At 44.9% G+C, this 17,349-nt stretch overlaps 1 protein-coding gene across 1 annotated transcript; it reads left to right on the top strand.

The window, feature by feature from the left end:
• The first annotated feature begins 1,256 nt into the window (after positions 1-1,256).
• On the top strand, positions 1,257-15,633 carry adamts5 (ADAM metallopeptidase with thrombospondin type 1 motif, 5 (aggrecanase-2)). Its single transcript, XM_011606110.2, has 8 exons — positions 1,257-3,329; positions 9,571-9,703; positions 9,886-10,053; positions 10,125-10,408; positions 11,262-11,445; positions 11,540-11,715; positions 11,797-11,972; positions 12,089-15,633. The coding sequence occupies exons 1-8, from the start codon at positions 2,262-2,264 to the stop codon at positions 12,771-12,773; spliced, it is 2,874 nt and encodes a 957-aa protein (XP_011604412.2). The 5' UTR covers positions 1,257-2,261; the 3' UTR covers positions 12,774-15,633.
• The last annotated feature ends 1,716 nt before the right edge of the window (positions 15,634-17,349 follow it).

Here is a 17,349-nt window from a genome sequence, read left to right as displayed (position 1 = left end):
CTCTCTCACGCCTGCTCCCTACATGATTAGTGCACTGCTCAAGGAGAGCCGGTGTGGTCTCTTTTTTCCAACTCAAAGTTTGAAACGTAATATCTGTTCTCAAGTTCTGTGTGTGTGTGTGTGCGTGTGTGTGTGTGTGTGTGGGCTCACCCATCCCTCCCCCCTTCTGTGGTGGCCAAAGGTTGTAGTTGTTAGGTGACTCAGCAAATGAGCTTAAAACTTTAAAGTTTTAAGGAAAGCCACTCTGGATAGCAGCCTTCTTGGGGAGGGTTAAATCTCCAGCCAGGGATGCGTGGCTAAGTATGACATTCGACTGGCACCACTGAAAACACTTCCCTCCAGGTACATGTAATAACCAATTCTTTCTTGCCTTTTATTTTACTCGTGCAAACAAATATAGCGGCTAACTGTACGCATGCTCACAGATCTCTCTCTCGCTCTCTCAAACACACACAGACCCACACGCCATTAAATGTCTCCCACTGAAGCAGAACTCCCACAACTCTTTTTCAGGAAATGGTCTATAAATATTCTATTATGTCCCCTGTTAGTTTGCAGAAACTCTCCAGTTAATTCTTTACTGCTTTTAGCCTTCAATTATTAAAGGGGTGAAAGTGCACAAATAAAGGTAAAGCTGTTTGTAAGAGACAGTTTTTTAGTTGAGATATTTTTTTAGTTGTCTTTTAATGTTAAAGAATATTACTTGCTGTATCCTTGATGTTTTGGGTGGGTACAATTGAACATTCATCAATGTGCCCTTTAGCTTGTCTTCCATTTGCTGTCTTTGCCAAAATACCATTTTGAATGGTATTTCTTCAGTTCTGAACTCGCTGGGGACCGAGCTTGAAAATATAGCCCCTGTGGACCATTAGCACGCTAATGATCTGGGTGGTCACCTGAGAGTCGTTAGCAGGGTCGTTCACCTAGTTTCGGTTGAGGTGTCTCCCCTTTGTCTGCTGGATCACTTGGTGGTGAGTCACCGGGTCTCCTGGAATGGTGTGAACGTTTGGTTTGTTTAAGGATGGTTTTTCCAATTTGACATGGATAGCTTCCTTGACCCCCCTCTCAACCCAGCGGTCTTCTCTGGCCAGTATCCGTACTTGGCTGTCCTCAAAGGAGTGCCCACTCTCCTTTGGGTGTAAGTGGACTGCTGAATCCTGACCTGAAGAGGTGGCACGTCTGTGTTGTGCCATTCTTCTGTGGAGAGGTTGTTTGGTTTCCCCAATGTACAGTTCCTTGCTTTCCTCCTGGCACTGTACAGCATAAACACATTACATTGCTTATGTCTTGGTGTCTTGTCCTTTGGGTGTACCAGCCTCTGTCTGAGAGTGTTGCTGGGTTTGAACTGAACCGGTATGTGTGTTGCTTTTGAAGTGGATGGTAAATCCCCCTCTGTAGTGCATTCACAGAGGAGGAAACAGACGAAAGTGCCCTCTAAGTGCCGTTCATTGAAGCATTTGCAGGTGCTAAAATACCATAAAGTGCCCCAACGGTGCCCCCCAGTGGACAGAATGGGGAAAAGTACTTTCTACGTTGAACGGACAATATAATAAAGTGCCCCCTCGGTTGCTTCACCATCAGAGGCAATATGTTCAATACTCAAACACAGAAACTAGTCCCTGTTTTACCCCAGTGGGGCATTAAACACTGATGGCTAAAGTTCTGAATGAACTTAGACCAGAGTGGCGTTTACCTGCAAATCTACACCTATATTTTCCCCTCCATGCCCCTAAAGCTCCCGAGTCTGAGCCTGAGCTTGTACCTGACTTATAAACCAGGGTGGGTTCTCGTTTAGAATCACAATGAAGTTGATGGACTTCCTTCGGGGGGGGGCGCAGACGATACTCTGGTGACAGCAGTGTTTAGGATTTCTCTCCTCCAGAGAGAGAGAGAATGGGGAGAGAGAGAGAAGGGGGAGAGAGAGAATGGGAGTGGAGGAGTGGTGATTGAATGCAAAGGGGGCAGGACTTTTCTCTTCGGGTCTTATTAAGAGCAAACTTTGAGTTTTTGTTCTTCAAGTTCAGCGCACTGCCCCTCAGCCTGCTCACTCTTCCTCTCTGCTTCCCCTTTTTCCTTTTTTCACCCCCTTTCTCTCCGTGGTTTTGTTTGCTCCCCTGTTGGCTGCTGCCGCTCGTGGTTTCATGGGAGGTTGGGACACCGGGAGGATGCGCTTTGCGGGGAAAGGTACACTCAAACTTGCCTCTTCGGCCTCTCCGGGATTCTTTCAGTGGATTTAGATGTTCCCCGTGTTGGAATGAACAATGATGCGGCTTCTTGGTGCTCTGGCCGAGGGCATGCTCAGCTTGCGGCTACTGTTGTTGTGCGTCGTGGAGTTGGAGCTGGCAGCCGGGTTTCCCGCTTTCCAAGGTTTTTTCCTCCCACCTGCGAACGGTTCGCTTCTCGCACCTGCACGCAGGACCGACGGAGTCGTCCGGACCATTGACAGGATTTACCACGGCGGGGGGAAGGTGGGCTACCTGCTGTACCTTGATGGGAGCCGCTTTCTGCTGGACATGGAGCGGGATGAGTCCGCGCTGTCGCATCCCTTCAGCCCCCAGTATGTGTTTGCCATGATGGGAGAGAGCCCCGCGCCTTTGCAGCGGGAGTGCGTGTATCGCGGAACGGTGGACTCCAACCCGGAATCCCTGGCGGTGTTCAACCTCTGTGGCGGGGGGCTGCAGGGCTTCTTCGCCCTGAACCACTCGCGCTACAGCATCACACCCATCGTCAGGGCGAAGGGACACGAGCACGACGTGCGCACCTTACAGGACAAGGACGCGGAGAGCGCACTCCACGCGTTCACGCGCGAGAGCTTCAGCTTCGAGGCGACGCGCGAAGGGCGCGAGAGCTGCGGGACGCGCGACGGGCGCAGAGGACGCCGGCTCAGACGTCACAGGAAGGGGGCACGCGATGGCGAGGGGCTCGCGGGGGAGAGCGGCCGCCACGGGTCGCGCGGAAGGAGGTGGCGGAGTCGGCCCGCCGCTGCGCCGGTGCGCCGGCGCGAGCGATCCGTCTCTCGCGCGCGGTACGTGGAGCTGCTCTTGGTGGCCGACGACACCATGACCAAGAAGTACGGCAAAGACCTGAACCATTACCTGCTCACGCTGGCCTCCATCGCGTCCAAGCTGTACGGCCACGCCAGCATCGAAAACCCGATCCGCCTGTCGGTGGTGAAGGTGACCACGGTGGGCGAGAAGGAGAAAGGGCTCGAGGTCTCCAAGAACGCTGCGGCGACGTTGAAGAGCTTCTGTAAGTGGCAGAATCAGCAGAACTCCCTGGACGACGACCACCAGCACCACCACGACGCCGCCATCCTCTTCACCAGGCAGGTAAACAGACCCTCCATCGCTCTCCGCACTCCCACCTGTCCGCGCCGCTGTGACGTCACGGTTTGTTTATGTTGTGGTGATGCACGCGGCTGAAGATGGATTGCAATGCAACAACAACAACAACTGTAATTTAACAGCGTTGCTTTACACATGTATTCACTATGTTATACCACTAAAAACATTCCTCATTTTTTTTGGATACGTGCTTCTTTACACATAGTTCATACTTGTTAATTCAGCTCAATTTAAAACAACAACAGTTATTTTAATAACTAAAGTGCAGGGAGCACTTACATTTAATCTGACATACTTTATTCGGTTGTTATTCAGGTGGGTGACTTGGTTCTTGTGTACTTTTACCAAGTGTGTTCCAGACAGCCCAGGCTGCAGCCCACACGTCTGTCTGCATGGAATCGACTTGTAGTTTTCTTTGCTGAATTTTTGCTTACATAAAAAAACAAACACACATTTCGTTGGGGCTTGTGTTTTTCCAGACTCCCCCTCTCCCCCATATACACATCCTTGGAGGGTTTTGTGAGGTCTTAGACATAATGCATTCTCCAGCCACTGACCCAACCCCATCCCCACTAACCCCCTAACCCTGGCCCTAACCTAAACTCAGTTCTAACCTTGAAACAATGTCTTAACCCTCCAACAGTCCTTTGAAGTTGGACCTGCCCAAATGTCCTCACTTCCCCAAACTGCCCTCACTTTGTTAGCAGAATGAACACTCAGTATGTACCAAGTACAAGAACACATACACTCTCGCTCTATATATGTATATTTGAAGGAAGAAAAGCCTTAGAGGGTCCCAGACATGCAATGCTTAGAAGGATTGTGTGCACAGTGTAGACATGTCACCAAAATTCCTCGCCTTGCATTCTCTCTTCTTGCTCTCTCATCATTCCAGTCTGCCCATTTTTTGCAGTTTCTTTTCCAGTGTCTGTCAGCCAGGGCTGGGAGCTGTCAGAAAAACAAATACAAAAGCCATTCATTTACTGAGACCACACTCATTTTAATCCCAGCTTTAACCACCATCCTGACTTTAGACATCCCAAATCAGATCTCCGTGCGTTTTTCACCCCTCCGGGCGTGGCTTAATGTGGTTAGCTCTGGTTGACATGCCAGATGACTCGCCTTGGATTGTGGTGCATTCAGCTGAGGCAGGTTCTTACTGTTGAAAGAGGCAAGCAGCAGCTGGAGCACTATTGCAGATCTGCTGGCCCTGTCACACACTGGCAAATTGGTTGGTAGTACATACCTGAGGTGACCTAGCTGGGAAAGTGGCAAAACCCCTTTCTGCCAACATCCTCATGGCTCCTTACTAAGCCTTTTTGCCAGTGCAACAGGATGGGCAAGAGGAGAGGAGGCAGGAGACTGGCAAATCCTCCAGTGGTTGGAGTTTGGCAGGGTGGGCTGGGTCAGATGGGCAGGGAAACATGTTATTGAAGTACTTCAGGGCAGGAAACCAGTGAAGCATACAGGGTTGGTAAAAACAACACTCACATTTGAGTGAAAATGAAGATATGTTAAAATTACTTTGGTGAGACGCAAAGTCCCCCAGAAGAACATTACCTGAGGAAAAGTCTGAAAGCACCTAAAATACACAAACACATGCATTAGGCCTTTTCCTGAGAAACACAGTGCAATAAAATGAACGGAGAGTGGAAGGTTGCAGACAGTTTCATGTTCTAGACATCACAGACTTTGCAGGGTATTGTGCAGTTCTTCAGCATGTACATTATTTCCTCACCTGCCTGCTAGCCTTCATTCACACATCCCTCCTTATCTTGTCATTGCGTAGATGTTTGGAGAGACTATAGCCTTTTATAGTGATGATAAACAATAATTTTATGACAGTTCTTCAATTTATGATTCTGGTATACATTTCAAAAGGCCTCTGTTGTGAGTATATAAAATAGTAAGAAAAAAGTCTTACTCAGGTATCTGAAGCCTGAAACCTATTTTTGTCACCATGTAGTCAGACCAGTCCATTGCTCCCAGAGCCTGGGGGTGCACTTCACTTGGCTGGAGGGAACTGGTCCCTTTGTGGTCGGGTCCAATTAGTCTGACACGCCATATCCACAGTAAAACAACCCATAGTTCAGTATCACTCTGCTCCACACATACCAGCACCGGAACAAAACAAGGGTCACATTGAGACTGAGGGGACGCAGAACTCTTCCGAGGGCGTACCTCAGTACACGCATGGCTGTGCTCACTTGTTCAAGACTTGGACCGCAGACAAAGCCTCACTGTAAGGGGGTCAGAGAAAGCTCACTACAGCTCATATTTACATGTGTGTGTGTGTCACTTCACCTCCATTTGTTCCTTGCACAGTCGCTCAAATAGTTGGACGTCGCAGGCCATTGTGATGACATAGCTGTTCACCTTTTCAAGCACGTTTTAGGTCAGGACACTCAGATTTGTAGTAATACATTCAAAATATTGTATAGGCCTTATTTTCTTCCTTGAATAGATAATAAGTTTGTTACATAAGCGGAAGTTCGTTATCCTGTGAGTGTGTCTTTAGCAGTTTTCTAACGTACTGACTTTTGTCGGGGGAAAAGCTGAAAGCGAAATTTATCTTCTTTTTTCTTGCAGTCGGTTTGAAAATGAATGAAATCACTCCATTGTACTAACCATTGTGCAGCACAGCACTTGGAAAATAATTGGACCCTGACAGGTAGATCTCAAGCTAGAGATAAGGGAAATGCTGTACAAATATGGATTTTCACATGACAAATCAGGAAAAGCTGGCCAATTTGAGGCCATCTGGGGAGGAATCTATACTAGTTTCCCCACTGAAGCCTTTTTTTCTTCTTACCCCTGCAGCCTGAGCTATGGCCGCTGCTCTAAAGCTAATTAGCCCCATGATTGCAAACAGGAGTGCGGGTGAATGTCACCAATGTATCACAGCCTGAAGGGTTATGCACGCGTCTTGTCAAGAGTTTGGCATCCAAGTGCTGTCTGCAGGTTGTCAACCCACCCCAGTTGATGCGTAGCATGTGTGAACCATCCAGACAGCCAAAACAAATACAGGGAGTAGCTGTGATGTGGGCGAGGGCTGGGAAATGTACACTTTAATGTACAGACATACAAACACGGGGAGGAGGAGGCGGAGACGAATATGAGGATCTGAACTGTGTGCACATTCCCACAACCAGGGCACAGATGGATGGCTTAACGACATGTTTAACACATGGTGGGGAAAATACTTGTATATCTGCATGTTACTGCCACATCAATCATCATTACATAAGTACTTTGTTACGGTTTACCAAGTTTACGTGGAATCATATGGCCATAGTATAGCATTATCAGATTCTAAATTAAATGGACAGTTCACTGCAAAATCAAATTTTGAAAATGTGCTTTCAGTCTATGATAAATGCAGGGTAATGTTTTTTTTAAGGTAGATTGTGACATTTATAGTACAGTTGGGCCAAACTCACTTTCTAGCTGCTTATAGAGAGAATAAGAGAATCCACTCAGAAAGGCTTTGGACGCCTTGTTGTGCTCCAATCTCAATGTTGTAGTTTCACCCCGTTGGTGCCAGTCAAGGAAAGATGGAGGTAATTTCTGAAAGGACAGCCAAATTCTCACCATTGTTCCTCTGAAGACGGAACCCTCTCCCAGACAACAGATACATATAAAGATATAAAGAGATGTGGCTTTAGCTGTCACTGCACTGTGCAGTTCATACAGTCAACCAGTGAAATGATAATATAATCACTTGGAAACCTGCTGGCCGTTCTAATCAGTTGTTGCTTTTTTGTCCTGACAGTAATCTTGAGTTAAATATCTTGGTTTTGTTGAATCAGCCTGAAAGGTGTTTTCAACACGCTGACTGAAAGTAATCTCACTCTGAACCGCGTGCGTCTGGGTCTGGAAGACTGTTTGTTTAACACAGGCTTTGCCTTTGATTGCAAGAAGCACACACACACACACACACACACATGTAGCCACTATGACCCTCGCAACCAGCTTGCCACCTGTTCTCTTGTTATTTCTGCCAATATTTCTATAACTCCCTGTTCTGTGTGTTCTTCTCTTTCATTTCCTGTGGTCCTGAAGGTATTTATCTTTCCCTCCCTCTTTATGTGTGTAAGAAGCCCAGGGATGGAAACAGTATGCAACAACTAAATAGCCCACGAAATGTCATTGTATTTTTGCTGCCTTAAAATCTCCTAAAAGATTCCCGTTTTTCAACATCTTGCCCACGTGTTTCCCGTCATGCCACAAACACCAGGTGAACAAGCAGGATTGAAACCATAACAATTCTGGTGCTACAAGGTGGGATTTGGATAATGAATAAATAAATGAAATGGAGGAGGATGAAAGAATGTAGATTTGAACAAGTGTGGGAAACAGAAACAGACAAAATAAAGTCTCTATAGGTTTAGCGGTCCTGACTCAGATGTTTTCTAAATGTCTCCGGTAGGATCTATTTTTTAAGCTTCTGTTAAATGTTTTGAGTGTAAGTCTTGGTCTGCACCACAGTTTATCATCTCTGCGGCTGCTAAATAGTTTATCCACCAAGTTTTGCTGACAGTTTTGTCTCAGCTCTGCAAGTGTTCCTTTTTTTTTAAACCCAGATGGGCCTGGACTGATAAACAGAACAGTTGCTGATCGTACTCTGTGCAACATAATGACCCAACTTTAAAGATTTGGAAGAAGAGAAAATGTCTCCAGCAGTTTTGCTGTACAAGAGCATCAGATAAGGGTGTTTCTACAAACACGTGATTTATTTTCCTACTTTTCTTCTTGTGCGTCCAGTCATCATTTAGCAATGGCAGTTACTCTCACTTTTTACATGTGTTTCTTTTATTCCCTGCAAACACATGTTTTAGAAGCTTGCACATACACTTAGCTGCTCATCAGAGTGTTGTTGTGAACATGTGTGTGTTTTAATGCATCACGTAGTCTCAGCCAGTCTGGTCTTCCATTCAAGCCTTTATTCTAATCTGATCTGCCCGGAATGGGAAATATACTCCCCGAAGAGGCTTCTCACCCATGACCCAGCAGGCCTGTCGGTGCCTTTAAAAAGGACAATTCATCCCCTCTACAGGAGGTCGATGTGTGCATGTGTGTGTACCTCCGTGTGTGTTTGGAGTGCAGGCGTTCACGCTCGGATGAGACGGCGTGATTAAACTGATTGATCCCTGCACTCAGCAGGGCTGCGTAGCGCTGCCTGGAGGCCTTATCTGCATGGACATGTGTGGGAATCAAAAAACCCAAAGATCGATAATATGTACTTTGGAACAGCATGAGGCAGACAGATGTGGGATGCCAGTAGGAAAATCAGTGTTGTTGGGGAATTTAAGGATGACTTACTCTGCAGCTTTGTTTTGGTTCAGGCTGACGTCTCATGAGAATTAGTTTCAAACTTACACGATTTTGTTTTTTTTAAAGCAAGGATGTAAAGCACTGCTGTCAGGGTGGCGCACCCAGGCTTCGTTTGGTGTACAGAGGTCTCCTCTATTGATCGTGAACATGTTATTAAACCTTTTTCCAAAGGCATCGCCAAAAAAAAGACTGTCTCTCATCACGCTGCATGCCTGCTGTGACTCATAAAACAAATATGAAAACAGTCAGAAGAGCACACACCTCAGTCACCTGCACACACTAGTGAATTATTGATGAATAATATTTTTGTTGGTTAAGGTAACTATAAGAAATTTGTGTAGTTAGCACGTAATGATGAAATTATGATTGCGCACAATTACATGACAACAAATTAGAGCCAAACAAACACTGGAAACACAGCGTGCATTAGGAGCTTATTTCCTAATTAAGTTATTTTCCCTGGAGGAATTAGGCCAAACTGAACAAGTGGAAACACATGGCTTCAGTTCTGGAGAAAAATGACAGCCACAACAGAAACAGACCTCATTAATTTACTTTGAGCAAAAAAAAAAAAAGTGCAAGCATAGAAGCATTTTTTTAATGGGTGAGGTTCAAAAATAGCTGTGACAAGAAAATGGATTAGATAAAATTTTAGACTTGACATAACTTGACTTGCATAACTAACCAGTTACAGAGAAGAAAAATGACACATCTGTGTTATTTGCTTTTAAATATTCATCAGTTGAAATTATTACTGCACGTTTAGCACTTGACCACAGCAGAGCAGCCCCGGACTACTACATTTTTTCAAAATCATTGACTAAAAATAAGCTATTTTCTCATCAGTCCCCAATGCGTGAGAGTTGGGTCTTACTGTATTTCTTTTGTCTAGGACCTCTGTGGCCACCACTCCTGTGACACCCTGGGCATGGCGGATGTCGGCACCATCTGCTCTCCAGAAAGAAGCTGTGCCGTCATCGAGGACGACGGCCTTCATGCTGCGTTTACGGTCGCTCACGAGATAGGTAGGAAAAGATCTACGTACCCGTCTCAATTATAGAGATGTGCCAGTGTGTGCTCGACCGCCTTTGTTGTTAACGTCACTAGAGTCTCCCATCATATAATTTACCTGATACTTGTGCAAGGTTGGAATATGCCTCATCTGACTTCTGAACATCGTGTTCATCGTGACCTTTCCAACCCCCAGGTCACCTGTTAGGTTTGTCACACGATGACTCAAAGTTCTGCGAGGAGCGGTTTGGGGTGAACAGCGACAAGCGGCTCATGTCGTCCATCCTCACCTCCATCGACGCCTCCAAACCTTGGAGCCGCTGCACCTCGGCTACCATCACAGACTTCTTTGATGATGGGAACGGTGAGTGAGGTTGTAGCTAAACAGACGCAAGTCTCAAGTCGACTTCTCCAACACCTTTATTTCTTATGCAGCTGAATGTCTCCTGGACTCTCCACGCCAGCCTCTCTTGGGTTCTGAGGAACTACCGGGGCAAAGCTATGATGCGGTTCGCCAGTGTCGCCTGGCCTTTGGGCCTGAGTACACCGTGTGCCCGGGGATGGATGTATGCTCCCGGCTATGGTGCGCTGTGATCCGCCAAGGACAGATGGTGTGTCTGACCAAGAAGCTACCGGCAGTGGAAGGAACGCCCTGCGGAAAGGGACGCATCTGCCTTCAGGGAAAGTGTGTGGACAAGACCCGCAAGAGGCACTATTCGGTAAGATGGACACCGGGTAGCAGAGAGTGAGAAAGGATAAGGAAACAGGAAGATTTTTGGGATGAAACTACAATGCAAAATTAGAATTCCTATTTAGTTAAAAAAAAGGCATATTTTACGCAAATTTGCCATATGGCAGCTATTAAAGAAGGAGAAGTGAAGAGAGAGTGAACAAAATACAAATGCTTGTCTCTGTTTTGTGACTTCATTGTGTGGGTTGATTAGTTTAAGCCAAATACTTATCAGTTTATTCTCTTCCCTTGGCCTACTTTTATGGATCTTACATGAATTTGGCTGCAGTGAGTTGGCAGGCTGCGTGTTTGGGTGTGTTTCAGGGAGGAAAAGTTGAAAAGTAGTGTGTGCATGTGTGTTTACTTGTCACATGATGCTCAGGCAGGCCGGCCCACTCCTTGGCAGACGGCTGTATTTGTGTAGGCCCGGGTTCTGACACGCTTCATTTTCACGGCTTTGTCTGATGACCACAGTAACATTTGGGCCTTCCATTACAGATTTAGTAGGAATCTTTTCATGTACGTTTGCATGTTGTATCATGACTGCAAATCAGTCTTTCAAGTGGGATAACGGCAGATCAATAATCACTCTGTGAATAAATACTTTTTATCTGATTGTGATTAATGTAATTCTAGTTGGAAAAAACAAACTCAAAAACAATTACAGTACCGTAAGGATTTAATTTGGGGCTTTTCTCAACGTGAGGAAGCGTGAGCCATTTCCAAATTTTGTTTATCACAAGCCTCTTCATATGAAGGACCCTGGTTCCACGTAGCTTGGCCAGCAATCTCTCTGACTTCCAACATTCCTTATCTTCACTCATCTCCTCGTTCTTTTCCAGGCATCCAACCACGGCAGCTGGAGCTCATGGGGACCATGGGGCTCATGTTCAAGGAGTTGTGGAGGTGGAGTTCAGTTTGCCCAGCGCCTCTGTAACAATCCACCACCTCGAAACAATGGCCGCTACTGCACAGGCAAGAGAGCCATCTATAGGTCCTGCAATGTCAGCCCATGTCCACCTTCAAGTGAGTATAAATGCCTTGGAACAAATACAAAAAAATGCTTTCCTATTTGTACGTTCAATCCATGAGTTTAACTCATTTTAAACGGAACTTTTAGCTAAAAGTTTCCGGGCGGAGCAATGTGAGGTGCGCAATGGTCCCCAGACAGACCCTAAAGGTGTGAAGACTTTTGTTGAATGGGTGCCCAAGTACGCAGGTGTCCTTCCCAAAGATGTCTGCAAACTGACCTGCAGAGCAAAAGGAACAGGATACTATGTGGTGTTCTCTCAGCGGGTGAGTTCTAACGCAGTGTTGTCGTGTATTTCCTGACATGGAAAAGCAGAAGTTGACAGTAATTTTATCATTGGCATGTAGGTGACAGATGGGACCGAGTGCCGACCTTACAGCAGCTCAGTTTGTGTGAAGGGGAAGTGTGTGCGGACAGGCTGCGATGGCATCATTGGCTCCAAACTCCAGTATGACAAGTGTGGTGTATGTGGGGGTGACAGCACAGGATGCATACGAGTTGTGGGCAACTTCACCAAGAAGAGGTATAAAAATGATTCTGTTAAGTGGCCGATGTAGGGGTCTTTTTACAAATTCAAATCATTCCTTGATACTGACAAAACAAAGTCTGCAATGTATCTGCTTTCTGTCCCATCAACAGCAAGGGTTACACGGATGTGGTGAAGATACCTGCAGGTTCCACCCACCTCAAGGTTCGTCAGCATAAGGCCAAAGACCAGACCCGCTACAGCGCCTACCTTGCTCTTCGGCGTCCCAATGGCGATTACCTCTTAAACGGAAAGTTTATGATCTCCACCTCTGAGACAATCATCCCTCTCAATGGTTCTGTGCTTAACTACAGTGGGTGGAGCCAACGGGATGAGTGGCTTCATAGCATGGGTCCTGGGGCTCTTCAAGAAGCTCTGGTAGTCCAGATTCTAGCAACAGATGCAAAAAAGCCCTTAGATATTCGCTATAGTTTCTTCATGCCCCGCAGGACAACTCCACAACAGCCATCAGTCCCACTCCTCCCTTATCCTAAACCAACCACTGCTCACAGCACGACAACACTTTCCACCATGGTCAGAACTACCAGTAGCCGCACAACATCCTCCTCATCTCCAACCTTTTTGGCCTCTGAGCCACCTATAGGTCTGGTTATGTCCACCTCATCACCGGGGCCTCAGTGGGTAACAGGCTCCTGGATGACCTGTTCTAGGACATGTGACACTGGCTGGCAGAGCCGGACAGTGCAGTGTAAGAACCTGGATGGGAAGTTGTCTAAGGGTTGCATTTTAAGTTTCCGTCCATCTGCTTTCAGACCATGTGTGGTGAAAAAATGTTGAGGTAAAAGGACTGCCACAAAACATTTTTAACACCTCAGACAATGTGGTTGGAGGGGGTCCTGTCTTTACATTAATTAGGATAATAAGCTCTGGCTGTAGGACTGTGGCCCAGAAAGCCTGTGAATGTTGGCTGGACCAGACACAAAGAGACCTTCTGGTTGATTAGCTTGGATGTACCGCTCAGTCAAAGGGGTTTCCTGGATTTGTAGTTGCTATGCAGAGTGCAAGTAATACAAAAGAAAGCTTCCATATGGTGTTGACAAGTATGGCTTTGGCATCGCTATGGACCTCAGTTGCATGTCATTTCCTCATGGACAGTCATCGAGTGTCTTTTATTTGTCTCCATATCATGGAGGGCTGGTGTGCATTTCCTTGTATCGGCATGTCATGTTGTGTTTTTGTTTTGTTTCATATTCCATGTGTTCTAATCACTGTGGGGATTTGGAAGTAGCACCCGTGTCTTTTGTCATATGAGTGTCTGAGACAGAGCTCCAAAAACTGGAAGCCTTCTTCCCACACCTAAGTTCGGCCTGTGTCATGACCTCGTTCTACGACCATCGTGCAATATTACTCAAGGACACTGACTTTTTTTGTGATGACAGCTTAGGCTCAGTCCTGGATGGGGCTCGGTTTCTACCCCTCAAGGAGAGGTTTTCACCTTAGGTAGTCATGAAAAGAATGCAGTGACTGATACAAGCAATTCAAATTTGCTTGATTGTGAGGGCTAAAGCTTGGACATTTGGAGGAGCATGTCAGTCTATGCAGTTTGGGGGTCTGATAAGAATAACCCTGGGCCACTCCCTTTGGAGGTGTTAAAGGTATCTTAATTGAACATACAGATTTTTTGCAAAGATCTATAGGTCCTACCTGGCCTCGGGAACACAATGGGCTAACATAGCCACCATTTCCAGTTACCCAATCTTTGCCTGCCACCGCTGCCACTTAACTCTGGGTCAATGTAACAGCACCTAAGCTAACAAGAAACGTGTTTTGCTCAAACTGTTAAAGTAATTTTCTGTAATGACTTAGGGATTCTTCTCCTAAGCAACTTTGTCAACAGCTGCATGTGTGATCCTGAGGGGTGGTTTGTCTCCTGGAGTGAGATCATGACATCCTTTGCCCCTCACATAATGATTAAGTCCAGCAGAAATCCAGAGAAACAAAGGCCGATTAAACTTAATTCATTTGTTACCATGATGGCAAGTACATCAAAAATGTGTAATGGTGAGTGGGCCCAGATTAGCTCATGACTCTGAAACAGACGTTTCCATTTTTGAGCTTTTCAACTGATTCCAGAAGAGAAAATTCTTCCAGACATAATAATGGCTTTTACTGGAACTTCTCATCACCTGCACGTTGTAATGACAGTGTGCCGTAATAACAGCAGTCTGGTGCTAGGACATCGACAGGGAGTCTACAGTGGCCTTTAGAGGACAAACTTTTCAAGGGCAAAGTAACCACGACATTCCTTCATATTTTAAGGAGGTTAATAACGAATTTCAATGTAATGTAATGCTTGATTCGCATGTGTGTATTTGTGTGTTTATACCAGAAACACAATTTTGTCTTCTAATGCATGTTGAAAATGTCTACAATCCCAGTTCCATCTGCATCTATCATTAAGATGCCACTGGGAGGTTTACAGATTTATCTTGTTTTATCTTGTCTGTTTATCTGTGTAGAAGGCAATTCTGATACGACAATGTGTGCCCTGGATACTCGCAACAACAACTAGAATGCTACTTTTGCAGTCCATTTCCTCCCTTTTCACCACTCACATTCTGCTCTCACGAAAACTTGCTCGCGTTTGTTTTCGGATGGGTGGCGTTGGCCACGTCATGGCATTTTAATGAAATTTAATGGGTGAGATAAAGACCTGCATAAAAAAAGGAAAAACATTTCCCAGCTGAACCACTTGTGGAACTCAGCTACGCAAACAACCTTGGCTCTGCTCACCCAGTTTTTAGAATGATCCATCTGGTGTCTCCACCCAGAACGATGAATGGAATGTCATCTGCGGTGGCCATGGTTGAGAAAATGAAAATGCAGGAAAGACTTTTTAAGAGAAACTTGTGATTGTAGGAATTTTGACGGTCTAGAAAATGGACCCAACTACTTAAGACCCTGGATAGCCAACATCTGGAACTGCTACAATTCTTTCCTTTAAAAAGAAAAAAGACAAGCGATACCGCCCTCTGTGGATCTCCATACAGGACACTTGAAACATTTAGGGCAGCTGAGGGAAAGGGAAGACTATTCTGGCTTTTTCAAAATACAAAAAAGCTTAGTTTTCAAATCAAGATACCCATTCCTCTACAACTATGCGCTTAATTATTACATGTATTACGGGAACAGTTTATCCTCATTTTTAGTGCTAATGCTAAGCTAATGTTTTCTCTTTTTTTTTTTTACTATGAATGGACCAATGTGTGTAGGGTCAGTCAGGCAATTTATAAATAAGGCAGTATTCATGGAAAATGCACAAGTAATGAAAAGAGAGCCCTGAAAATGATCATTGATCTCTTGGCCTTCCTGTGTGGTGTCAAGTACCCTTCTTTAGCAGAAAACAAAGCCAGCAAGTCCCTCAGATGCGACATGATCCGGATCAACAAACCACTCTCCTCTTCCCTCCCACTTTCATATTAACATTTTCGCGGACCAAATTTGTCCTGGTTGTTTTCACATTCAACCATATTTGGTGCCCAAACAATCAAATCAAACAACCGTTTCACGGCGTTTAACACTTCCACACATTCATACGCACGCACATATGCACATAACCGACGGACAGAAACACAGCACTGAACCTGTAATTTATTGTTTGTACAACATCTTTGTGTGAATAAAAGAAACAATGAGATGAGTTTTATTTATTATAGTAATTTTGTATCAAATTACTATTTAACTTAGGAATATGACTGTGCAGAACAAGTTCTTTGTAAGAATATAGTGTTTCTTTTTTTAGTCATCCACATGAATATATGTACATAAAATCTATATATTTAAATATCTGTGTGTGCAGTTTCTTTTGTCATAAACACTCATATTTTGTTTCATAATGTGATTAAAAGGAGCTTGTTTGCAGTGAGAAAAATCAGATTGATTACACACAAAGAAATGCAACTTTGATGGGATTAACTTATAATATTTTTGATAACAATTATAACCATAAATGTAGCTTAAAAAAAACATTTATGGCCATCCAGCCAACCGATATGGTTGTGTGAGGGAGCAGGAATGGAATCTGTCCCAGAAATCTTGTTGTGAGAGGCAGAAATACACCCTGAACAGATTATTAGTCCATCAGGGAACAGGGGACTTAGACCAAGGGATGATTCACCTGCAGTAACAAATAAAAAGTCCCAGGGAAATGAACCCAGAACCTTCTTGCTTATTATGATAACAACTACAACAGCAACACTACTACTACTACTACTACTACTACTACTACTACTACATCTAATAATAATACTAATAATAATAATAACAATAACAATAATGTGATCCTAGATAGATTTTATGGATTTTGTCTAGTATAGGAATATAAATCTAAACTATGCCTTTAAATCTTTGATTTACCTTTTAAATTTTGTTTAATTAATAGAGGTTAAAGGGGCACACATAAATGAAGCACCAACATTTCTCCTGTGAAATACGATTATCCTAAAATTATTAGATCAATTTGTATTTGTCCAACACTGCATTAATAGGCCACGACTGCCCCCTTGCTGTCAACAAATGACTCTCTGCCCCTGGACTTGGCCCCAAATGCTGATTTTGTGCGTCCCCTGTTGGGTGAACCCGAGAATCGACAATTATGTCGTCCGAAAATTAGTCGCGGCATCTTTAACTCGTGCCTGCCACCTTTTGGAGGACCATGTAATTACGGCTGTTTTCAATTCCGGACGCGCGGCTTTTAAGGTGGACTTCCTCGAACGTTTCATACAAAGAAAAGTTTGTTCCATTCTAAAAAGTTGAACTGCCCAAATAAAGTCATTGCCAATCATTATGTTTTCAATGTATTGATGAGCTCATTTAGTCAAAAACAACGTAATCATAAGATTTACCACATTTCTGTAATTTTCGAGTATTTGTTTTAATTTAAGTAGTATTTGTTGACACTGCGTTATTTAATGAGGCACGTTCTCCGCTTTCAGTGCATCGTATTCCTTATTTCAACGCGCAGAGATGAGATTATGATTTCAGAAATGGCACTTTTTAAAGAAACTGTAGCATGAATTCTTCCTGTCCATGGAGTGTGTGTGTGTGTGGGGGGGGGGGGGGGGGGGGGGGTAGTCCAAGCGGGCGGGGAAATCTTAAGAAGGAGAAGCTGGGAAAAGGTGGTCGAGGCCACCCGATCCACCTTAAGACCTCAGCGGCCCCGTTTCTTCTCCCTCTCCCCGGGGAGCGGCGCTGCGCAGCCGGTTTGGCAGAAGCTGCGCGCTGCTGCCCGACCCTGGGCCGAACTTATATGGCTGCCCTTCCCAAACCCGCGGCACTACAGCGCTGCTTTGCATCAGACAATGCAGCCTTTCTACCCCAATTATCTTGAAAATAAAAGTTTTAATCTAGACAT

This window comes from Takifugu rubripes, chromosome 8 (genome assembly GCF_901000725.2).
Source record: "Takifugu rubripes chromosome 8, fTakRub1.2, whole genome shotgun sequence".
NCBI classification, from domain to species: Eukaryota; Metazoa; Chordata; class Actinopteri; order Tetraodontiformes; family Tetraodontidae; genus Takifugu; species Takifugu rubripes.
The sequence above is the reverse complement of the archived record's forward strand: the minus strand, read 5'-3'. Positions and strand labels throughout refer to the sequence as shown.